Source organism: Tupaia chinensis, unplaced genomic scaffold (genome assembly GCF_000334495.1).
Source record: "Tupaia chinensis unplaced genomic scaffold, TupChi_1.0 Scaffold000315_1, whole genome shotgun sequence".
In the NCBI taxonomy this organism is placed as follows: Eukaryota; Metazoa; Chordata; class Mammalia; order Scandentia; family Tupaiidae; genus Tupaia; species Tupaia belangeri.
This window is the reverse complement of record NW_006159808.1, coordinates 4,330,928-4,356,221: the sequence shown is the minus strand read 5'-3', so window position 1 is coordinate 4,356,221 and position 25,294 is coordinate 4,330,928. Positions and strand designations below refer to the sequence as shown.

Below are 25,294 nucleotides of genomic sequence, written 5' to 3'. Positions count from 1 at the left end.
GGCATGGCGAATAAGGCACTGGACTCCCACAGGGCTGACCAGTTCCAGACCTGGCAGCTTGCTTGCTTTCTCACTTTCTCTCTCTCTCTCTCTGACTCTCTGATAAAATTAAATAAAAGAAAAGTAATAAAATTAAATAAAAATAATTTTAAAATAAAATAAAATAAGCTTTTAATGAAAAGTTTAATCACTGCAGAAAGAGTTCTCACGTGTGTGTGCACACATCTGTTTCCACATATTGGAGGTAGGCGGATGGACAGATTTCTGCATAAGCACTCACACACTTTGTGTAACTATTGGATTGTCAGGAAAGTCACGGTGCAGTTTTGCATAGAAAACCACAGAAAATATGTCTCCTATTCCTAAAAATACAGAAAAATGACTTTCCTGAAGACCTAATATTTAAATTACGCCCATTTCAAATATAGTTTGCATGTAAAGTTGTGTACAAAACCCCTTCCGAGTCTGCACAACTCAGCCACCCAGTTTCGCTACTTCATCACCCCTGGGCTCCCGGGAGGAAGGCAGGGAGGAGCCGCTCCCATGGAAGTGGGAGGACGTAGCTTTGCCCTGACAAGCAGAACAGAGCTGAGAAGCGTGTGTAGAAGGCAGACTCAGTGATAAGATAGGTCTCACTAAAAATATTCCTGAAATTGGCAATTCTGGACTAGTTTTCTAATTAAAAGTTGCATTTACTTAGAAGCATGCAGAATGTCAGCAAAACAGCTGCAACTTTTATTTGTTTTTGCAATTACAGAGTGGTATTCAGTTAACAGGACAATTATTTCATATAAGCTGCATCAGAGGCAGCTGAAGATGAAAAAGCTACCACCCTCACGTATAACCAATCTGTGCTGTGCACCCAGAAGAACCTGCTTTCATTCCCGTGCCCGTTTCCAGCCCCCATACTGTCCCAGGCAAGGTTAGTGGCTACTGAAAATACCAGGACAGGGCTAGCTAAGGACACATTCAGTAGTGTGTGAACGACACAAAAAGACACTGTACAGTTCTAAAACAAATCTGACGCCACTTTATGTTTCGATTTTTTACTTTAAAAGGAGTGATTTGTGTACTAGGGAGTTTAAACGCTTTATTATAGACAAAGGGAAAAAAATGCACTAGAACAACTTAACATCATCTTCTTCATCTTCACCTTCTTTGTCCTCTGCCTCCTCCTCCTTTTTCTTGCTCCTCTCAGCCTTGACAATGCCCTTTTTTGCTGCATCAGGCTTTCCCTTAGCTCGGTACGCAGCAATACCTTTGCGTATTTCCCCTTCAGCTGAGCAGCCTTCCTTCCATGGGCTGCTCCCCACTGCAGCAGTGCTGTTCCACATCGCTCCATTTCTTTGCAGCATCACCAATGGATAGGCGGGGTGCTCCCTTTGTTTTGGGGCGATATTCAGAACAGAACAAGAAAAAGGCCGAATGAGGCCTCTTGGGTGCATTGGGATCCTTGAACTTCTCTTTTGTCTCCCCTTTAGGAGGGACATAGGTTTTAATTTCTCTTTCATAACGGGCCTTGTCCGCATTTGCCGTAACTTCAAACTTTCCTTCCTCTTCAGCAGACACGGTCTTCCACCCTTCTGAGCACTTCTTAGAAATCCTGAGAGGTTGACTGAAGCCTCTGGGTGCTTCTTCGTGTGCTCCTCCCGGCAAGTTTGCACAAAGAATGCAAATGATGGCGTTTTGCCTCCTGCTTCTCAGGATCTCCTTTGCCCATGGTTAGTTATCTTTCCTCCATGAGGCATAGAGTCACCCAGTGCCCATCCGGCTCTCACTGGCCCTGGGGCTGTCTCTATGGAGCTCAATGTGCTGTCACAATTCTGGACGTTTTAATCTCTGACATGTTTATTTCCCCCGGGGCCGTCTCTATGGAGCTCAATGTACAACAATCTCAGACTTGAACTTCTAAATTAAGTTAGAAATTTAAAAATGTTCAACTATTGGGTCACTAGGAAAGTCATGATGCATTTCACAATTCTGGACGTTTTAATCTCTGACATGTTTATTTTACTGAAAACTCAGAGACATGCATCTTCACACGGAAGACACACACACACACACACACACACAACCGTCCTTACCTTCCCGCTGACCTCATACTTGTTCATGAGTGTGGTCCCCACACATCGCGAGATCCCCACGGCCTCGCTCATCCAACTGGTAGCCACTGAGATCTTTCCTTACAAGCAACTTAAATTCTCAAATGATCTGGACAGTCGAGGGAACAACTAAGCACCACCCTCAGGGCCACCCTCTTGGTGGTCAAGACCGCAGCCCCATTCCTGGCATTTCTTAAATACCCTCCCCGTCTTCCTTAGGTTAGCAGTTCCACGAGGCAGAGGGGAAAGCCACAGGCCTGTGTCTGCAGCAGGTTTCTGGGTGACTGTCCCCACCTCCAGTCTCTCTGATCCGACTGTATTTGGAGCCAGCAAAAAAACGACGTCTTTTACCTTTAGAGACGTAGTTAAGGTAAAAGGGGCACGCGTGAGCCCTAACCCAGCGTGACTGCAGTCCTCACTAAGGAGCTAACTAGGACAGTCCGCTCAGGGCGCGGGGCGGGGCCGAGGATAGCCAGAGCTCCTGCAAGCTGGGGACAGGCCTCCAGAGAAGAGCCCCGCAGACGGCGGAGGGCGGAGGGCAAAGACTGGTCTGAGACTGCCCAGCCTCGGCACTGCGGGAAGCGGAGTGTCTCCGTCTGAGCCAGCAGGTGTGGCAGTCCTGGCAGACAGCGCAGGGTGCTCATCACACCTGGGGAAGCTATTTTTAACGCGAAGCCACGTCACTCACCCTGCGCTTTTTAGGGATGAATTCCCTGAGGCTGCAGTCGGGGCACTTTCCTTAGTTAAAGGAATGCTTCCTATCCCATCTTTCCTACTTTAAATACTCAGACACAGTAAAGGCAGAGAATTCTAAAAGACCTTTTGGACAGAGGGACACAGCAAAGACAATGATGAAAATATTAAAGGAAAAGATCTTTTTTACTGAGGCCCCAAGATGATTTTAAACTACTCACTCTCCCACTGAAATCCTTCCTGCTCCACCTGGATTCTGGCCAGAACTAGTGGTAACAGAGTATCCAAAATACCCAAGTGCTTATTACTCTGTTGTCAGGAGTGGTGTCCCGTTACTCCCGGTGGGGCTGCGGGCCTCCAGCCGGTGCTAATTCCCAGCCGGCAGCACGCACCACTCAGTCAGTGAACACAGACACAGGGCTTATGGCTTAAGAAGGGCTTGCAAAGAGCTGACAAGTGAAAGTAGACCGGTTACTTACACAACGTGTTGGGTCGCCTGGACACACTTTACTAGAAAAACAGAAAAGCATGTGACGACTTCCCCACCACCTAGCCATTGCACAAGTCCTCTGTGGCCAGGGGCGAGTCCGCCTGCTCGGCTCCTTTACTTTCCTGTTGATTCATTTATCTGGTCACTCGCGTGTTGTCTCCACGTGTGTGTGCGACCTCTGTGCTCTCTGGGCCTCTGTGGGCCTTCCCTGAGACTGGGGTCACGGACACAGCCACGTTGAGCACAGGGTGAAATGAGGTGGTCAGCCACGTCCAGCACTGAGTCCGCGTGGTGGCACGGGCCGTGAGGTCCCTGGCCCTGACAGTGCGTTCACTCCTGGTGGGCACTGTCACTGCCATGTGTCGTCCCGTGCAGCTCTGTGGGACTGTTCCTCTTGTGAGGGACCTCGTCCGTCTTCCATTCCTCGTCGTCTAGGTGCATGCACGAGTGCACTGTGATGCACTTGGGGAGGAGATGCAGGAAGGGAGGCCCCTGAGAAATCTGAATGCCCATGGGAAGCAGAATCTCAAAATAAAATCCAGTTCCCCAAACTTGTTTCGTTTGGACAAAGTGGTGCCAAGGTCAGGATAGACTTGTTTAGTGTGAAAATGGAAACAGCCCAGACGTTTTTAATAAGAGAGGGGCAGGGGAAGGGAAACTTCTGTTCAACAGACTCCTCGGACCAGCCCTGTGACCTAGAGATTAGAGAGCCCGATCCCACATGGCCGACCATGGTTCCAGTCCTGGCTCTGGGGGCTTCATGAACATGCCAGGCACGTGTGCGTGCATGCCCCAAATCCTGACAGGATGGGGAAGTGGGAGAGAAGGGATTGGCGCGTGACCATGCACCACGGGGTGCTTTCTGCCTCTCCCTCACGCCGTCTCTTTGCTTCTCTCTGGTGGACACATACTCTCTAGAAATTAAAATAAATATAATGCTACTCATAATTCTAAAGATAAATCGACACACTCCATAGCGTGAATGAACTTCAGAAAACATCATGGGGAGGAGAAAAGCCAGGTTCAGAGGAGCACACGCGAGATGGCGTCCACACAGAGGCTAGGGCACGCAGAACTACCCACGGGGCTGAACTCAGGACAAGAGGAGGCTGACTGAGGAGGGGCTTCTGGCTGCTGCTTCTCACAGTCAGTGAAATGAGTGCAACGAGTCACAGAAAAATCATCCGCAAGCAGCACCAAAGCCTCTCAAGAAGCTCAGCCTGGGGCCAGCAGGTGTGTGATGATTAAGGTGCTGGACTCCCACGTGGCTGACCATGGTTCAAGTCCCAGACTCGGCAGCTTGAAATTCACACTGTGTGTGTATGTGTGCCCCAAATCCAAGTAGGAACATGGAGAAGGAGGGATTGGCCATCCCCTCTGGGGGGTGATTTCTCACTTTCCCTTCTCACTGTCTCTCTCTGTCTCTCTCCAGCGAGCGCACGTGCCCAATGGACAAAAAAACAAAACAAAACAACAGCTTTTTAAAAAAACCTCAGCATGTGTTCTGTAATTATAGCTACAAGTTATAAGCAGGTTCAACTCATTCCTCACTACAATCAGTTAGTCACCTTTACCCTGATTCCTTCAAATACCCACTCCTGGTTTCCCGTCTAACCACTCCTGAACAGGCCTCCTGGTGTTTCTCCTTAGAGGCCTCCCTGCGGGACTGTAAGCAGGCCAGCTTCAGAGGGACCGGGTAGAAATGCTGTGTGATTGGAAGGTAGCTCCCTGGCTGCATGCATTTGTCAACACTGAACTGTGCATTTCACCTTGGAGAGTAAAACACGTAGGAAAACAAACCCCAGTGCCCTGTGAGGAAAGGCTCCATGAAGTTGGAAGCTTGGCAGCTTTGGCCGTGAGGAGCATGATGTCCGGGGCACCCGTGGTCACAGTTAACGACAGGTGTCACCACAGCCAGTGCCCAGTGCTAGAGTATGTCAGTGGGGATGAATGGAAAAGACAGCGGTTAAACAGTAACACCTCCTAGAAAATTCAGGCGTTGTTACTTTGGCTAGCCACCCTCATGGTCAGTGACGCCTGAAACTGCCTAATGGGAGCCAGAGCCCCACTGTAGTCCCCGCTCCTCTCTCCCCCTCATTTACTCCCGATTCCTATGCAGAAACATCTGGAAACCAGAGCTGAACTCCGCCCGAAGCTGACTGGTTGCCCTGGGCATGCTATTGCCCTTCTGACCCGTGCTCTTTCCCCTGGGAGAAGAGAGCTGCAACAAGGCCTCTAGCTTCCTCCAGTCCCTAACACTCCCCTTCCTAGGTGGAGTTTCAGGACTTTAAACTTGACCTCTGATTAAGAATTAGCTTAGTCAATAAAGTCTGGAAGCATCCAGTATTTGTGCAGGTCAAGTTAAGCTGGTTGCTTCGGGCAGACCAACGCGGTTAGTTAACTCCTGGTGCAGGCACTGGGCTTGGCACCTCGCCGACAGCAAGCCCCACCCCTAAGTCCCGCTGACATTCAGTGTTAGGAAGGACACTGAAATTTACCTGCCCCCTCCTTTAGGTGAGAGCATATGCTAGCCAAATCAATATATGGAAGTCGGTATTTTATTCTGACTTTTTAAAAATGGTAATGGTTTCTGTAGAAAATTTGCAAATGCAGGAAACTATAAAGGAGGAAGTAATGATCACCTTTTTATTCTTGCCCCAAAGAGGTAATTGTGACGTTCTATTTATGCATTCTCCCAGATGCATACCTATGTACAGAATATGTATATAATTACATGTCTGAGGAGACTTCAGAAGGCTTGGGGAGAATGGAGTTGAAGTATGAGTTTGTTCTGGTATATGTTTTTCTCCATGAAACATACTTTCCATGAGCTTGAAGAGCCTTTGTATTTTTAAGCTTTATAAATACTTCTATTTATAATATTTGCACACGTGTGTGTGCATGTGTGTGTGCGCACGTGTGGGGGGGTGTGTGGGGGGCGTCTTACTGGGGTGCTCGGCAGAGGCCTCTCCTGAGTGCACAGCTCACCTGGCGGCTGGCGGCCAGTATTTGGGAGGACTGGACCCAGGCAGGGGAGAAAGAAAGGGCAAGGCCCGGCTGCGATGCATGCTGGGAGCTCTCAGCCAGTGTGGAAAGGGCAAGGGGAAGGTGGGGGAGATGGAATCCAGGAGGTAGCCACGCAGGGCACCGTGGAGACGTGGACCTGGACTCCAACCACGCTGCTGAGCTCCGAGGGGCCCTGGGGGGGTCATCAGGCCGTTTTAGCAGACTGCCCTTGCTGCTCTAAAGGGCAAAGGTGGGATTACACCCGCGGAAGACTGCCCAGACTTCGCCCTCCTGCTCCCAGCCTAGCCAGGAGCCAGGTTAGAGGGCCCTGTATATTCTGTTTCTTTTTCTTTTTTTAATTTTTAAAGTTCTTCACTCTGTTGTCTTGCTAATTCCTACCTTTCCCCACCCCTACAGGACAAGCCAATTCCCAGCCCTCTATACCTGTGTTCTGAGCACCATGCTAGTGTGCGGTTTTCATTTTTGGACAAAAATTTCTTTCTTCTCCTTTTCTTATTGTTTTTGTCTTGTTTCTCCTCCTCTTTGGTTCTTTCTGTTCCTTTTCCTTTCCTTTTTACCTTTCTCACTTTCCTACTCAGCCTCCACATACTGATTTTCTAGACAGGTCCAGGCGCTCAGTACCCAAATATCTGAGCACTTTCAGGGTCAGATTATTCCTCAATTTCCACTGAACGAGCTGGGCAAAGGGAGGAAAATGGTACTGTCCATAGGCTGCAGGGCACCTCCTTCTGCATTCCTCTGAATGCTCAGATTTAACTCCAAAAAATAGGAAAAAGTGAATAATCCATCAGATGGCCAGAAACCACCGCAGAGGCACAAGAAATATGAGAAACCAAGAAAATACCTCTCCCCTAATGGGAAAGAATAGCTCCTCTTTCTCCACAGAGAATACAAAGGAACTCAGGGAAAAGTCAGATATGGAATTTAAAATATTCACAGTGGCAAAGCGAACAGAGATGCAAGCGAAGAGAGACAAGGAACTCCAGAAGAAGCAGAACAGAGACCCCGAGTTCCAGGAGGCGAGGGAGTCCTTGCACGATCTGAAAGAGGAGATACACAGCATAAAGAGAATCAGACGGAACTGTCAGAGATGGAGGCTGTCTGAAATACAGGAAACCCAAACTTCCCTTGAAAGTATCAAAAGCAGGTTAGATCATGCAGAAGATCGAATCTTAGATGTACAAGACAGAACCTCTGACCTAGAAGAATTTGCCGAAAAGACTGAGAAACTAACCCCCAAAATGAGAATAACATACAAGAAATACTAGATACCATTAAGCTCCCCAACATCTGGATCATCGGTATCCCAGAAGGTGAAGAAACTAATAAGGGCATTGATAATCCATTCCATGAAATCCTGGAAGAAAACTTTCCAAACCTAGAGAGGCACTCAAATATCCAGACCCAAGAAACACAAAGGATCCTACACAGAATGAACCCAAGAAGATCTTCCCCAAGACACAACATGGCCAGATTGACCAAAACCACAGACGGAGTCAAGATACTAAGATTGGCAAGAGAGAAATGTCAAGTTATTTTCAAAGGATGTCCCAGAAACAAGCAAGAGAATGGCAGTCTGATGTTAGCGACGAGACCACAGCAACACTGCAGATTCAATAGGAGAGAGATTAACTACACGAGTCTGAACTAGTGAAATAGAAGTTTTTGACTTTAGACTAAAACATTACTGATTTTCTTCGATGCTTTGATTTCCAGATTGAAGGATTTCTGTCTTCTCTTGAACTGTTGATAGGTTCATCTACCTACTATTTGAACTGAATCCTAACCTTTTTCCTGGCTTTACATTTCTCCTCCTCTTTGGTTCTTTCTGTTCCTTTTCCTTTCCTTTTTACCTTTCTCACTTTCCTACTCAGCCTCCACATACTGATTTTCTAGACAGGTCCAGGCGCTCAGTACCCAAATATCTGAGCACTTTCAGGGTCAGATTATTCCTCAATTTCCACTGAACGAGCTGGGCAAAGGGAGGAAAATGGTACTGTCCATAGGCTGCAGGGCACCTCCTTCTGCATTCCTCTGAATGCTCAGATTTAACTCCAAAAAATAGGAAAAAGTGAATAATCCATCAGATGGCCAGAAACCACCGCAGAGGCACAAGAAATATGAGAAACCAAGAAAATACCTCTCCCCTAATGGGAAAGAATAGCTCCTCTTTCTCCACAGAGAATACAAAGGAACTCAGGGAAAAGTCAGATATGGAATTTAAAATATTCACAGTGGCAAAGCGAACAGAGATGCAAGCGAAGAGAGACAAGGAACTCCAGAAGAAGCAGAACAGAGACCCCGAGTTCCAGGAGGCGAGGGAGTCCTTGCACGATCTGAAAGAGGAGATACACAGCATAAAGAGAATCAGACGGAACTGTCAGAGATGGAGGCTGTCTGAAATACAGGAAACCCAAACTTCCCTTGAAAGTATCAAAAGCAGGTTAGATCATGCAGAAGATCGAATCTTAGATGTACAAGACAGAACCTCTGACCTAGAAGAATTTGCCGAAAAGACTGAGAAACTAACCCCCAAAATGAGAATAACATACAAGAAATACTAGATACCATTAAGCTCCCCAACATCTGGATCATCGGTATCCCAGAAGGTGAAGAAACTAATAAGGGCATTGATAATCCATTCCATGAAATCCTGGAAGAAAACTTTCCAAACCTAGAGAGGCACTCAAATATCCAGACCCAAGAAACACAAAGGATCCTACACAGAATGAACCCAAGAAGATCTTCCCCAAGACACAACATGGCCAGATTGACCAAAACCACAGACGGAGTCAAGATACTAAGATTGGCAAGAGAGAAATGTCAAGTTATTTTCAAAGGATGTCCCAGAAACAAGCAAGAGAATGGCAGTCTGATGTTAGCGACGAGACCACAGCAACACTGCAGATTCAATAGGAGAGAGATTAACTACACGAGTCTGAACTAGTGAAATAGAAGTTTTTGACTTTAGACTAAAACATTACTGATTTTCTTCGATGCTTTGATTTCCAGATTGAAGGATTTCTGTCTTCTCTTGAACTGTTGATAGGTTCATCTACCTACTATTTGAACTGAATCCTAACCTTTTTCCTGGCTTTACATTTTATGCAAATTTCTCTTAACATTTTTTTGATTTTGATCTATTAAAATGAAAACTTTTTAAAAATTAAAAAATACATTAAAAATACCTATTAATACCTACTTAACGACTGCAGTAAGCTATACAGCCTCAGGGAGGTGCTGCTTCATAGCATGTTCACTGTACTCACTGAGGTTTATACCTAAAGTGGGACATGTTCATAAATATGTACGTATCAGCTGTGCTTGCTATTGAGAGTCTTTAAGATCTTCAGTGAAAAAATAAAATGTGAAAAAAAAAGGCATGGAGAATGAATGTACATACCAGGGACTGTGAGGGGGGAGCTGGCAGAGGGTGAGAGGTAGGGAGTCAGGGGGGAAAGGCAAAATATATAAGAAACAAGAAATAGAAAATTATTTGTTGGTGATAGCATGAATGGTACTATCTTTGAGTCAATATACAATGTATACTGGGTGGAAAATCTCATTTTGTATACCGCATCGCTGTACAGCGAATGACTGTAGATAAATTAATTTTTGAAAAAAGGGGTGAAGCTCACAGTCGGGAGATCACCGAGGTAAAGCCACAGTCCGTCAGCCAAACCCTCTCTGAACAAGCAGGTCGGCTCCAGCTCCCATGGCGTGTGCTGCACCGAACCCCGCGGGGCTAGCTCTTGCTAACGTGTTCGCGGCGTTACCGTTTCAGCCGTTTTGAGCGTACACCCCGAGGCATTCAACACACTCATCGTGCTGTATAACTTGCCACCGTTCTCGATTTTTTTCATCATTCCAAACAGAAACTCTGTACCCATTAGGCAACATCTCCAGCCCCCCACGCCCCCAGCCTGATAACCTCCAGTCCACGTTCGGACTCTGAATTGGCCGGTGCTGGGCCCTCGTGTTTGTGGGCTCAGCGTCTGGCTCGTGTCACTAGCTCCCAAGGTTTGCTCAGACTGTAGCACGTGTCGGAACGCCACCGCTCTCTGAGGCTGACTCAGACTCCACGGCCTGTTCAGACCACGCTTTTTCCTCCAGCGTTTGCACCTCTGGCTGAGGTCTGCACTTGCGTTGCTGAGAGCTCTTCTCGTCAGTGCGTTCGTCTGCAGCCCCCAATTTCGCTCTGAGCCCTGTCTTTCCTGCCTCCCATAGGGACCGGGACGCTGCTGTCTTGCGGTCACTCGGTCCAGGATCATTTCAAGTTTCCTGTGATCCCTTCCTTGATCCGTGATTCAGAGGGTGTGGGCTCATTTCTGCATTTGTGATTTCTTCTCAGCCTGAGCGATTTTCAGTAGCCCTGGCGGACCTCTCAGCACTTCTCGAGAGGAGGCTAAACAACCTTTAAACTAATTTCTGCGTCTGCCCAAAACTCAGATACAAATTAATCACGAGGTGATCCCAGGCCTGCCCAAACAACGATGCTCTCCCCAGGGCACAAGAGGCTTTCAGAATGTCCATGGGAAACATGTGTCATGAAAACTACGAATGGATTTTGAAAGCTCTCTGGGCCAGATGAAGTCATACTTGAAGAACACGCTGGGTGTGTATGTACGTGTGTGTCCAAACTATTGATAGGAAAAAGTGGAGCAGGCACTGCCCTGCAGCTACACCCCACTGGGGGCGCTTTCTCTCTCTCTGCTTCTCTGTCTCTCTCTGAAGAACGCAGAAGTGGCTGAAGTGGTGGCTGAAGTGCTGAACTCCCTCATGGCTGACCACAGTCAGAGTCCTGGACCTGGCAGCTTGTTCTCTCACTTTCTCTCTCTCTGGTCAAATTAAAAAATATGTATATAATAATAAATAAATAAAATTAATTATTTAAAAAATAGTGCTTGATGAAAATAACCCTCTTGTGATTTTAATAAGTATTCTAAAACTAGAGAAGCTTAAGAAATCTTTTTAAAAAAAATATGTGAAGATAGAAACAGCAATACTGATTTTGAAAAGGCTGTGATGTCGCGGTGGTTTACTGGGCAAATACAAAGGAGAAGTTCTTGCATTTGTTTTAAAGGCGAAATCAAAGGGATTAGGAACCAGAACACATGCCCTCCGAAAGTCAGAAACATAAATTAGAGTTAATAACTAGGCACCTAAAGTGTACAGGTGAGATAGCACTGAGAAGTGTGGACAGCCGCACTCCTAAGCAACTCCTGAAATGTTTGTACACACAAAGGAGAAGCATGGGAGACGAATTTCTAAATGAAGATAATTTACTCTTAAAAAAACAACCCTGGGAAACCAGCAGTTAGCGTAATGGCTATGTCACTGGACTCCCACGTAGTCGACTGCGGTTCGCGTCCCGGACCCGATGGCTTAAAACTCACGCCGGGCGCGTGTGCGTGCATGCCCAAGATCCTGAGAGGAGAATGGAGGAGAAGGGATTGTGGTGTGACCATCCCCCCTGGGGGGTGATTTCTTGCTTTCTGTCTCTCTGTCTCTCTCTGTCTGTCTGGCGAGCGCACGCGCCCTATAGTGAAAATCTCTCCAAAAAAAAAAAAACAACCCTGAATTCGAATTCTGAATGACAGGCCCATGTTTAAGGTACTGGTGGGTAGGAGAAAAGAGCTTCTGAAATTTATATATTTGATTAAAATGTAAGCATTTTAATAAAACTATTACAATAGCATACAGTAGATATCATAATGAAAAATATATGTCAGGAAAATAAGGAACTCTAGACTTAAAATTTTACTTTACAACAAGGCACTTAACACATTGAAACAGTACAGTAAGTTTTCAAAAGAATGCATTTGGCTGCCTCTCAAAACTTGTAATCATATTTCTTTTGTGAATAAACTGTAACATAACTATACAGTCTGCAGCATTAATCATTGCATAGAAGGTAAATTAAATAATGAATTCTAACTTGGCAACTAGATTAGCTTATGTTTATCGTTTCTTCTTTTTCTTTTAAAGGACAGTTTTAAATAATTCCACAGTAACACACTCTTCTCATTCAGGATTCATTTAGAACACAACAGAGTTATAAGAACAAGTAATAAAATAACTCAGAAACATCAGGTGTGTCTCAGTGTAAAACCTGGTCTTTGGGTACCTCTGACTTGATTCTCAAAGTCTGGGTAAGGAAGGCAAGTGCACTTCTTAATAGAAGAAATATTTTTAGCAATTGAGTCAAAGGAGTTAAATTATTGCAACATAATGACGTTACAAACAAAAACACCAGGAGTCTTCTTCACACGTACAAGTAGGGAAGCCTTCCACACACGGCATGTACTTCTACGATGCTTGATTTCAACATGTAAACTTATTTATTAAGAAACTCCTTCTCGCAATTCTTTACACCAAAGAAATGAGTGTGTTAAGACTGGCTTATAATTTTTAAATAAGCTTTACAGTGCAAAACAAAAACACTAACAAAAAATTAAAGAAAATGTTCAAAATATTCAAGGAACAAGATACAAGCTTTTAATAAAACAAGAAACAGCATGAGTTCAAGCACGTACATAAAAAGAAAGAGCTCCAATGTGGGGTTTCGGAGTAGACAAAGAGTAACAGTTACAACGAAAGGGAGACATTAATGATTGTGACAATGACAGGTGAGAAGGCTCTGCAAGTTTTCTTTGATCAAATGGATAAAGGAATGAAAACTGCAGCTATGGTGCACATTTTCCCTTCGTGAAAAGTTTAACATGCCTTTAAAATAATTACTCTCACAAGCTATTTTCAAATTACTGGCAAAAATTAAAAAACAAATGCCTTTTAAAAACGTGAACATACACTTTCAAAAGTTGTATTCCAAGTCACATAGCATATCGCCACATGGGGGCACTGCTGACACAGCAAGGACCCCTGTGCTGTCCTCACTAACCAGGCTGGACCAAGGCACGCAGCTCCCAGACCCCAGTCAGAAGGACGCAGATTCGCTGTCAGTTCAGGGGAACTCGGGGAGAATGTTTACTGTCAGATTTCGTGGAGGGGCTCAGACACTTGAAGGAATTCAGGAAAAGGAAACGTGACATCGTTTACAGGAACGGTGTGTTGGAGCTATTTAGCAGGACTAAATTACAGAAACAGCTTTGAACAGGGGGACAGCTCGATGATGAGGATAACGACTAAGATCTAGTGTCCCTCGGCAGAGAAAAGGCGCTCTGAAGAGGAGCTGTTTCAAGGCCAAGGTTGTAGTTGTTTGTGTTTTACGCGCCCAGGTGGCATGCGGGTTAGGCCTCTCACCTTTGGTTTCCTGAATGTGAGTGTCAGGTTTCTTTTATTTTCCTCATCATGAAACTTTGACTTTCTGTCCCTTCTTTTGAAAGCCCAAGCTTCCCCGACCCTGTCAGAGAGCAAGGGCGTGTGTAAGGAACGGGCAGCGGCATCCACACGCATGGTGGGGTGCTTTTACAGTTCCTCAAAAGGTGGTGGTGGTGTTTCTTCACTAACTGAATTATCTGACCCAAAGGCAAGGCTGGCTAGTTTCAAGATGTCCAATAATCAATACACAATTATTAAAAAAAAAACTTAAATGCTTTTCCTTATTCAATTGAAGAGAAGGATGTCCAAGACACAGCTGAGTAAGGCTTGCAGGTATATCAGATTGTTTTATTTGAATTAGAAGCTCGAGAAAAACACCAATGTCAGGGCAGCAAAACCCAGGCTTCCAGCTGGAAGCTTTCCCTCAAAATCAGACATCAGGAACCGCCAATCCGTGTTTTCAAACGAGACGCCAGGCTCTATCCCAAGTGTCAACAGTTAATGAACTGACGGCGGGAGTTGTACAACTGGGGCACACACAGCGGTGAGCTGGGAATGGCTTAGTGGTTTACTTAATGGGAAATACCGGGAAAATCCTTGTGTTTCAAACCTGCCAAAAGTGTTGGGGGGGGGTCAACTGTTGTTTAAAATAACAGATTGGAGAGTCTTCCTGCCTCTGGGTTTAGCCGCTAATTCCTTTAGCGATTCTCCCGTTACAGAGTCGTTCTGAGAACATGAACAGAGTAATTTTAGCACCAAAGGGCGATGGACCCTCCGAACAGACTTCACTTGCTCTCCCCAGCGGCGTGAAGGTCGGTTGTGCGTAACCAAGGCCGGCTGCTCACCATGGGCAGTTTAGAGGTGTGCCCATGAAGGGAACGCGTCGCCTTTGACCCTCTGCCCAGCTCGGTGGCCCTGTCCTTTCAAGGCCATTTGCAGCCGTGCAAATGGACCTTCAAGTAGTTAGGAAATTAGGTCAAGAATCATCTAGAAGGTTTTTTCTTCATAGTTTTTCCATAGTGCATGTGCGCTCACCTGAGAGACACAGAGAAAGTGAGAAATCGCCCCAAGGGGACAGCCACGCTGCAGTCCTCCAGGCTCCCAGCATGATTTTCAAGCTGCCGGGCCTAGGACTTCGATGCCCAGCCGGCCCGTGGGATCCAGCGCCTTAACCTCTACGCCACCTGCTGGCCCGAATTAGCTAACGGTTGAACTAAACTAGCACTAAATCGTGTGCTGAGCCGGATAGCATTAAAGCTGATCTGATTTGTTTTAATCCATCTTTTGGCATCAACTGAATGACGTTAGGAGCCGCGCCCATCCTGTGTGGCAATAACCAGTGCTCCGGGCTCACCGTGTCCTGTCTTCCCGGGTGAGAGGGACATCGCCGACTGTGGGCTCGTTCTTAGCATCACCCCGAGAGGCCGAGTGTTTCGCTAAATGGCAAAGACACATTGAACGCGTGGGCTCGCTCCTGGCTTTTCCACGGAGCAGTGTGGTGAGGAAGGGAATCTGAGGGAGCCGTGAGCACGTGCACTTGAGTCCACTCAGCAGCTCTACCAGCAGCTCTCACAGGGTCTGGCCTGGAAGGCGACAGGCACGCTCCCCGGGTGTGCGCCGTTCACCCACGTGCTTTCAGCCTGGGCTCCAGCCGTGGGGCGGGAGGTGGGGGCAGCAGGTGCAAACTGACCGGCTGAGGGCGTCTAAGTGTGTCCGTAGCCCCTCGCCAGCGGGAACAGCCTCGCGCTTCCTGCGTGTCTGCCGTGGAGACCTCAGCGTGGAATATTTACACACGTGCAAAGTCTATGGACCAGATTTACGTGGGTCACCCTTCTTAAAAATAAAATGATTGGTTAAAAACAAAGAAGTAAACCTGACGCGCAGCGCGCCGGGAGGTAGCAGCAGCAAGAATCCCTGGCTGGCCCGGGCCTTCCCCGCATCCTTCCTAGGGGTGACACGGGGTTCACCAAGGGGGACTCAGGACCCAGGGTCTCCCCACCCTCAGCCTGAAGCTCGAACCGCTCCCAGGTCCGGATTACACAGTGGCCACTGTACACAGTGGCTGTATACATCCAGATATTTTATTTAAAATGTTAACAAACTCTTCTGACCGAGGGAGGAAAAGATCCTGAAAAAATTCTCAAGTAGAAGTTTTGGTGGAGGAGGAGGAAAGGAGTCGTGTCTTTGGCACCGTTTGGACACACGCGCAAGGACGGCCCCGCTGGGGCTCTCACCGGGGCGAGGAGCTGGCTGCTGCTTTCTCAGAAGGGATAAAAAACCTGTCCAAGGCAGCACTTCGTTCAACCTTCCCAACGGCTCACACAAAGCTTGGTCCATTCTTCATCTGCCAGTTCTCCTAAAATAAAGACGAAACTATGCCTTTGGTTACAGCGTGGACTTTTGGTGTGGGCGGACACCGCTGGCCTGCCCTCAGGTGGATTTCTCGTTGTCCTCACCGATCTTCTGGACCCGCGAGTACTTTTTGCAGGATGATTTGAAGCAGCCAGGAGGCCAGGACAGTGGCCAGGAGAAGCAGCAAGGGATTGAGCCTTGTACATTCTTCTCAAAAAAATAAAAGATGGGGAACCACCACGCCCGAGACAGGAAATTCGTCTGTGACGAGACCTTCAAGTTCTGTAAATGGCGGGAGCAAAGTATAGTGAGCAAAGCACAGTGCTGTCGTGATCTTGCCCGACTTTCTCACTTACTGGCCACCGGCTGTAACCAAGCCGGGAGGGCGGCTCCCACCAGCTGGCCCCACGCGGGGAGGGCGGCTTTCTCTGGCTGTAACCGAGCCGGGAGGGCGGCGGCTCCCATGGCCGTCCCTTCCCCAGCTCCACCTGGCTCATGCCATACCCTCTGCCCTGCGGGCCCTTCCCTCCTCGGGCTCATGAGGCCCCTGCTGCAGTCCGACCAGACGGACCCCCGAGAAAGCTGGTGAGAGTCATGTGGGACAGAGAGCTGCCAGGATGTGGGAATGGCTGGGTCTCAGGGCAGGACGAAGAAGCGCGAAGAGCTGAGAAGGGTGCCGACTGCAGCAGGTCTGACCCCATGGTGTGGTATTAAGGGAGCTGGACCCCATATGGCTGACTGCATGGTTCAAATCCTGGCCAGTCTGAAAAGCAGGCTGGACGCATGTGTACAAGTGTCCAAAACCCTGACAAGATGGAGAAATGGAGGAGAAGGGATGGCAGTGTGGCCACTACCCCCCCCCGGGGCCCTCCCCGGCAACCCCACTGGTGAGTGCGCACGCCCTATGGCAATGAGAAGAAAAGGAGAGGTTGAAAGGAAGGTGAGGCTTTGGGCTCAGTGGGTCAGAGATAACCAGAAGGAAATCAGAAAAGGAGACCCCCCACCCCAGTGTTCCAGACAGCGTTTACTGGCCAACACCAGGAGCCGGGTGCGGGTCCGTGGTAAACAGCGCATTTCAACCACTCACGAGCACCAAACATCACACAGATCAGACAGTAGAGGAAGTCGTGCTTCACAGTCTAGCTCTGTCACCCCCAGGACACATTCCAAGGGTAGGAAAACAGAGGAGGGCAAGAATATTTCATCTTGGGACCAGAGAGGGAGTAGGAGTTAGGGAAGGCTTCCTAGAAGAGGTGGCATTTGAGCTGCCTCTTTAAGAATGAATAGGAGAGGAGGAAGAAGACCATCTATGAATAAGGAAGGAGAAGGGAGGCACCCTGACTTGCCTAAGGGAGGAGTTGTTTTGCCTGATTTGGGGAGGGGGAGCTGGCATCTTTCCCTCGGAATTACTTTAAGCCCTTTGAGGCAGGCCTGGTCTTACTGCACTGCTCACAGTGCTCCCACCAGGAAGCGCCGGGCTCTAGCAGCACGTGCATTCTTCAGCTCCCCAGGACCGGCCGACCGGCTGCAACACCTCACTTATTCTGCAGCACCCTTCCCCTGCACTGACGCTATCGCGACAGCAGCTCGCCCAGCAGCCAGCAGGGACCCTGTGGAAGGGGTGAAGCGGTGGAGGACGGAGGAGCCAGGACGTCCCAGCGCTCACCTTCTCATTGGCCATGGAGTGGTACCACCAGAACAGCCGCGTGGTGATGTAGTAGGCGATGACCACGTCCACGGTGTAGTGCTCGTGCGCCACCAGGATGCAGACGATGCCGGCCGCGCTCAGCAGCCAGCACACCAGGTGGTACCACCAGAAGTGGCGGGGCGAGTCTGCAGGGACAGACAGCCGTCAGCACACCCTGGGGGGCCGGGCCCATGCCCCCAGGTTTCCAGGTTTCCAGGTTTGGGGAGCACCCGAAGGAGAAACCGCCGTCCCCAGTTTGCTCGGGTGCGGGGCCAGGCCCTCAGCCTCCCGATGGCCTGGGCCCTGCCCGCTGCTCAGCTGCCCAATGTGGAGGGAATGTGGCGCCTTTCCAGGCAGGCAGGGGCGTGTGGGGCAGGCGGGGCAGGCCCAGGACAGCACAGAACCCAGCGGGAATCAAACGGGCGGGTCTGAGGAAAGGCTGTTGCCTGGGAAAAGGCGAAGAGCAGGCATCATTTCTCCTTTGCTGTCTTAAACTCGCTTTGACCTTTCCAGCACGGGTGGGGTGGCCGTGGCTGGACGTTTGGACTCTTGGCCATTTAAACTGCCTGTGCCCAGAGGACCACGAGGCGCTGCAGCGTGGGGAGCTTGCTGCTGGCGTCTGGACTTCCGGCCTTCCTAGGGAAGGTGCCTTGGCCCACTGCAGGAGACCCATGGCACTCGGCGGTGACATGACCACACCCCACCACCCTTTCGCTTGGGTATCAGTCTAGCGCCACCCACAGCAGTGACTCTGTCCTCCGTTTTCTGATTATTACTTTAAAGCTTTATTAGCTCACGCTAAAAGTTAATAAAGCAATAAGCTGACATTTATTTCCTAAATGACTGTGTTTGCATCTCTGTGACTTTTAGTGCGGAGGGACGGCCGACTTGTAAGAGGACCCGTTTCCGGAAGTGTCCGTGAGGTGCCAGATCAGGCGTTGTTCACTATGAAATCGTTTTTGGTAAAACAGCTGCTGCTCTCGGGGCCCTAAGTGGGACCGAAGAGTGAACCTAGGGGTGACTGTCCTGTTAAGCTCAGAACATTAAAAATTGAACCAACATTTAAAAAACTGGAATCTTGGGGCCAGCAGGCGGTGTAGTGGTTAAGGCGCTTGACTCCCATGTGGCTGACTGCAGTTCAAGTCCCAGTTCTGGTAACTTGAAGCTCACACTGGGCACATGTGTGTGTGTGCCCAAATTCCTGAGAGGATAATCGAGGAGAAGTGACTTTGGTGTGGCCATGCCCCCTGGGGGTGATTTCTCGCTTTCTGTCTCTCTCTCTCTGTGTCTCCAGTGAGTGCATGCCCCCTATAGCAAAAATCTCTCTCTCTCTCAAAAAGTCATGGCAAATCTTTCTAAGTTTTTCTATGAGAAAATGTATCATGACTTTTCTGACGACTCAATAAATATGGAGAGCGATTTCCATCTCTTAACTCCGTATTTCTCCTAAGAAGGAACCGGTCAGGACCGGGAGCACGTCACACAGAGCGCTGTTCTGGAGGCAGGCTACACGCCGGAGCAGAAGCCAGGGCCGGCGGCAGCTGTGTCTGTCAGAGGGCTGCTGGGAAGGATTTTACACACACATGCACACGGACTCACGCCTGCCTCTTCCACGGCTACACAGCTGTCAACCCCAATAGAGTAAGGGCCCCTAGGGTCACACCCGGGGACTCTTCCACGGCACCAAAGGATGGGGGGCCATTTTAAACTGCTACTTACATTCTTTGATGAACAAGTACGTAAGCGTCAGTACGACCGTGTGACCACTGAAGAGGAAGTCCCCACACAAGATGTGGGACCCGGTGATGGACAGCCCACCGCCAGAAATCAGCCGGAGAATCCGCTGCACCTTGGCCTGGGAGTCCCCGTTAAGCTGAATGACAGGACAGCGGGAAGAACATTTTTAAGTTATAAAATCACATTTTGGAGTAACTGTGTGACAGGTAGGAAGGTCACTGGGTTGTCACCTTTTTTCTTTTTAACCAAAAAAAAAAAAAGAAAGAAAGAAAGCCCAAGGAGAAGCAGCTGTTTATTCATTGTGCTGAAAACTGTATTGACAGGGCTTAAATTATTCAATATGTTGCTAATAATATGTTCCGGCGGTGGTGTGTCCTTGGGCAAAGCTTTTAGAAATATTAATAACTGATGACTTCACTGAGCCCTGCACTAAGCAGCAGACCAGAGCGACTGCTCTGTGCAGGCAGTGAGGGTTTCGGACGTGATGTTCGATGGAGTCCTTCCCCACATGCTGCCCCCAGGTGCACTGGGGCCTCGTGGCGGGCGGGCGGCCTGGAGTGCACACACGGCTTTACTAACGTCTGACCAATACGCGCCGTTAACAAGAGGCCCCGCCACTCCTTACGTAACTGAAATAGGCCTGAGAGCGAAGGATGAGGGCGGTACCGGCAGCTTCCCAAGTGAGGCGCTTCTCTCAGGAAAAGCATCTACACAGAACCTGGGCGGGTTCAGGAAAGCGCTCCCTGGGACCTGGGTACAGAAGCCCCCAGAAGCCACTGGGAGGATGCGGCAAATGGAAGTGGGTGGGCCACGGCAGGACCTGGGGGCAGTGGTCCATGTGCCCTGTTCATCTGAAGCCCACAGGGAGGGGTTGGCCAAAGTGCCCCGCACGGATGGTCGGAGCTCCTGGATGTAAGGGCTGGACCGAGGCTCTGTTCCCCTTGCACGGAGCAGCCAGCTGGAGCCCAGAGTGGCACTCAGGAAGAGACCGGAAACAGCAGAGGAAGGAACAGGCCATCACCAACAAGGGAGCGGGCATGTGGCACGTGGCCCTCTTTACGCATGATGACCATCTGGGTAGACGACCCTGCAGCAGGGCTGGTCTGGCCACGACGCTGGCTAAGCTTCCCGGTGACGTCAGATGCTGCATGGTGGTAACACAGGTGTGAGGGTGCACAGAGGGGTGAGATACAGGTCAGGAGCAGAGAAATGCAGGTGGCCCCACAGGGGGTGGGAGACCTCCCTGTCCTGTGCAATAAGAAATTGGGGCAAGAGGCCTGCAGGTGGTATAGTGGTTAAGGCACTAAACTCCCATGTGGCAAACCACAGTTCAAGTCTTGGACCTGGCAGCTGAAAACTCATGCTGGACATGTGTGCGTGCATGCCTAAAGTCCTGAGAGGAGAACAGAGAAGAGACTGCAGTGTGATCATCCCCAAGGTGGATAATTTCTCACTTTCTGTGTCTCTGGTGAGTGCACACGCCATATGGCAAAAAAAAACTGTTAAAAAAAAAAGAATCTGAGCGAGGCTCCTCATCTGAAACATCCCTCCTGAGCCAACGCGCCCTGATCGTAAAGAATGCCATAAACCTGGAACTCTCTGCTACTCGGATGGTCCTTGTGGAGATGCAAACACGCCGTGGTTGCTGGATGGTTGAAAACAAGGCACTGCGTGAAAGATGACAAAATGGGATTCCAGGCAGGGTGAGAGACTGGAGGCTTCAAAACCATTCCACCTTTGGGAACCAGCAGTTAGCGTAATGGCTATGTCGCTGGGCTCCCACGTAGTCGACCGCGGTTTGTGTCCCGGACCCAGTGGCTTAAAACTCACGCCGGGCGCGTGTGCGTGCGTGCCCAAGATCCCGAGAGGAGAATGGAGGAGAAGGAATTGCGGCGTGACCATCCCCCCTGGGGGGTGATTTCTCGCTTTCTGTCTCTCTGTCTCTCTCTGTCTGTCTGGCGAGCGCATGTGCCCTACAGTGAAAATCTCTCCAAAAAAAAAAACCATTCCACCTTTTTCAAAGTCTGCCTATGGCAAGCCCAGGTTGCAAACTTGAGAGCATTAGCAGGTCTCCAAGAGCAGATGGGCGCAGACGGTCCTTAACCTGGCCTCGAGAGACGGTGGGAAGCCGCGGCGGACCCGCACCGGAGGAGGACGGGACGGCAGGTCTCAGCACTCACTTCGGGGCCCCTCAGAGGTGGCCCACGAACCCGCAGCACACCATGACGCGTGAGGGCCAGGCAGAGTGAGCTGTGTGCGGGGTAGGCCAGTGCGGGCCTTCGTGGTTCTGCGCAGGTCAGTTCAAGCAGCCGTCCACCCGGAGCTGAACGAGAAGGCGCCGTCTCCCCACCACTGAGTTCCAGCTCGAGAGGACACATTCTTCATTTCAAAACCATCGTGGATTTTTAACCACTCACCCATCCCAGCCCTGAACTCTAATTTCCTAAGGGCAAAGCCACCTGAAGCCACCAGCCCCTGTACAGGGGTCACGTGGACATGAGGTCCCAGCATACTGGGGTCACGTGGATGGCAGGTCACAGCACACTGGGGTCACAGCACCATGGGGTCACGTGGATGGCAGGTCACAGTATATTGGGGGTCATGAGGACATGAGGTCACAGCACGAGGGTCACAAGGATATGAGGTCTCAGCATACCCGGGTCACGAGGACACGAGGTCTCAGCACGCCGAGGTGGTGTGGATGTGAGGTCCCAGCACACTGTGGTCATATGGATACAAGGTTGTCGAGAGTCACGTGGACGACAGGTCACAGCGCATGAGGTCACAGCACAGTGGGACCACGTGGACACGAGGTCACGGCACAGTGGGACCACGTGGACACGAGGTCACGGCACAGTGGGGACCACGTGGACACGAGGTCACGGCACAGTGGGGACCACGTGGATGAGAGGTCACAGCACACCAGATGCTGACATCAGAGGAGCCCTCCCACAGCAGGGCTGGTGTTGCAGGTTCCCGACAGCACTGATCCCACGCCCATGCACACACGCAGGGACAAGTCACTCTCCAGGCCCTTCCTGTCATAGTTCTTGTCCCCAGCCCTGTTGGGGCTACCCAGAGACATAGGAGCACGTTTAGCACAAACATGCAAGGGACCCTCAATGAAGGAAAACAGGAAGGACACGCGTAGAAAGAACGCGGGCACAGAGGGCAGCGAGGGTCAGGGCTGACCTCCCAGTCCTGCTCTGGCTCACCGGGAATCCCGTCCGCATCTCCTAGGACTCCCCTTCCACCTAATTTCTCGTCCCATGCCTCCTATGCCATTGCAGGATGTGGCACTGAAGATGCTGGGACCCAGGAGGAAAAGCCTCCCTCCAGGAGCAGGGCTGAGGGGACTCGGTGCCCTGAGGGGTCCCTACCCTGACAGGCAGGCATAGGCGGGGCTGACATGGCTGCTGAAGGAGGAACCCTGCTACACACAGGCCCCTCCAGCTACGAGGACACGTCCTGGCCCAGTGTGGCACAGGCAGAGGCACCACTGCACGGTACTGGATCCATAGGGAAGGCCAGGGGTTCAGATCCCGGATCAGCCTGCACACGCCGGCCAGGCCTGTGGGATGGAAGGCTGTGAGGAGGGTCACAGGGTCCCTGTCTCTCTCTCCTTCTTATGAAATAAAAAACAATGAACTTATAATAAGTAAATTCATATAGTCTTCTGGTCATCTATGGCAGCGTGGGGGAGAGAGCTCGCCGAGAACACTTTCTCTGGGAAGGAGCATCTCACTGTCCCAGCGAACATGTATGTGATAAGTATGTACATGTATGTACGTAAGCAGTTTATAACTGGACCAGAGTTTATCCAAACACGTGAAGAAGGACCCTTCCTTTTTTTTTTTTTTTTTTTTTTTAAGTTTTGCCATAGGGCGCATGTGCTGGCTGGAGAGACAGAGACGATGAGAGGGAAAGTGAGAAATCACCCCCCGCATGGGATGGATGGCCACACCACAATCCCTTCTCCTTCTCCTCCACTGTCCTCCTGGGATTCTGGGCATGCACACACATGCACATGCACCCAGCATGATTTAAACCGCTGAGTCCAGGACTCAAACTGCAGTTGGCCATGTGGGAGTTCAGTGGGTGGTTAAAGTGAACGGTAAGTTAAAGACCTAAAGCAAACTGCAGGATGACGAGGGGGAGCCGAGGAGCACGATGACCGCCCAGGACTCCCCAGGGCGGCTCCCGAGGTGACAGCATCAGGTAAGAACCGACAGCCCCCATGGTGACAGAGCCATGTGACTGCTCCCTGTTGGGAGCTTTCTGCACAGCCAGCGGCAGGAGATCACAAGTGGCCTGGGAGCCCTGCCGCCTCCAAAAGCCGTGCCACTCACAGCAGCACATGGACCCACGCTAGAGCATGCTTCATGGTATAACATGATCTGCGTTAGAGTGCCGGCCATGTTAGCACGCCGTCCATGTTAGAGCGCGTCCACGGTCCACGCGAGTGCGCCATCCATGTTAGAACTCCGTCCATGCCAGTGCGCCGTCCACATTAGAGTGGCATCCACAGTAGAACACGATCCATGTTAGAGAGCAGTCCACGTTAGAGCATTGTCCATGCCAGTGCATCATCCACCTGAGAGTGCCATCCACAGCAGTGCGCCATCCACGTTAGAGCACATCCACGTTACAGCACATCCATGCTGGTGCGCCGTCCACGTTAGAGCACATCCATGTTACAACACATCCATGCTGGTGCACCGTCCACGTTAGAGCACATCCATGCTGGTGTGCCGTCCACGTTAGAGTGCCATCCATGTTACAACACATCCATGCTAGCACGCCGTCCACGTTAGAGCACATCCATGCTAGCGTGCCGTCCACGTTAGAGTGCCATCCATGTTAGAGCACATCCATGCTGGTGCGCCGTCCACGTTAGAGCACTGTCTATGTTACAACGCCATCCATGTTGGAGTGGCACCCACAATAGAACATGATCCACGTTAAAGAGCAGTCCATGTTAGAGTGCTGTCCATGCTAGTGCGTCGTCCACACTAGTGCGCTATCCATGTTAGAGCACTGTCCATGGTAGAACATGATCCACGTTAGAGAGCAGTCCACATTAGAGTGCTGTCCACGCTACTGTGTTATCCACGTTCAAGCATGTCCGAGGTAGAACATGATCCACATTAGAGTGTTGTCCATGCTAGCGTGCATCCACGTTAGCACACTGTCCACCGTAGAGCGCTGTCCGCAGTAGAACATGATCCACGTTAGAGCGCCGTCCTGCCAGCCATCCCTACAACACGTCCCTGCCAGCCAGCAGCTCCCTGTGCTTGTCCGGAACCACGGCCAGGCACCTGCTGTGCTCAGGCAGAGGTCTGATGGCGAGCGGGGAGAGGGTGCAGAGAGACCAGAGCTCTCACCGAGTACCGGAGCATGGCCATCCTGAGGCATACTGCTGACGTGGCCACTCACACTGCAGCTGCTCCCCTGAGGGTGCTCTCTCATCTCTGTAACCACCGCAGTTCATCCCTGCAGACCTCATCCACTCCCGGGACAGGCCACCGCCCTCTCTGTGGCTGTGTCCCCATTGAGCAAACATGCGATCGCTTACGGGACGTGTCATTATGCTCCTGAGCCCCTCCCAAGCCTTAAATCGGTCTCACTGGAAAGCACCCTGTTAGGACTGGGAACGTGCTGTGCTAATTACAGAGCCCGGGCTGTGGTGGCTTCGGGAAATGACGGCTTCTGCAGACCACACCTGTATTTGGTGAGGGGCTGTGGCTTCTCCAGAACAGCGGGGCCCTCTGCTGCAGACGTGGGCAGATGCCCAGTGGAATGTGGTACTGGACACCACTGCTCCGTGCAGGAAACGAGAGCTGGGGGAGTCCCTTTTATAAACAAGGCCTGACAGGGTCGAGGATGGCTAACAGGTCTCTTGGGAACTGTCTGGGAAACAGCCCT

General features: G+C 50.2%; 1 protein-coding gene and 1 long non-coding RNA gene across 3 annotated transcripts in view; one reads left to right on the top strand and one right to left on the bottom strand.

Moving 5' to 3' along the window:
- Positions 1 to 12,787: 12,787 nt before the first annotated feature.
- SGMS2 (sphingomyelin synthase 2) overlaps positions 12,788 to 25,294 on the bottom strand; it is a 21,082-nt gene continuing 8,575 nt past the window's right edge. For both annotated transcript variants that reach the window (XM_006151175.3, XM_014588877.2), the window contains exons 3-5: positions 19,352 to 19,505; positions 17,612 to 17,778; positions 12,788 to 16,227 (exon numbers count right to left, since the gene is read on the bottom strand). In XM_006151175.3, the coding sequence (XP_006151237.1) occupies positions 16,024 to 16,227; positions 17,612 to 17,778; positions 19,352 to 19,505 (525 nt within the window). In that variant the 3' untranslated portion in view covers positions 12,788 to 16,023. The remainder of the gene's footprint in view (positions 16,228 to 17,611; positions 17,779 to 19,351; positions 19,506 to 25,294) is intronic.
- LOC106735148 (uncharacterized) lies at positions 21,311 to 23,245 on the top strand. Its single transcript, XR_001370560.2, has 2 exons — positions 21,311 to 22,150; positions 22,183 to 23,245. It is a non-coding gene; the product is annotated as an uncharacterized LOC106735148 (long non-coding RNA).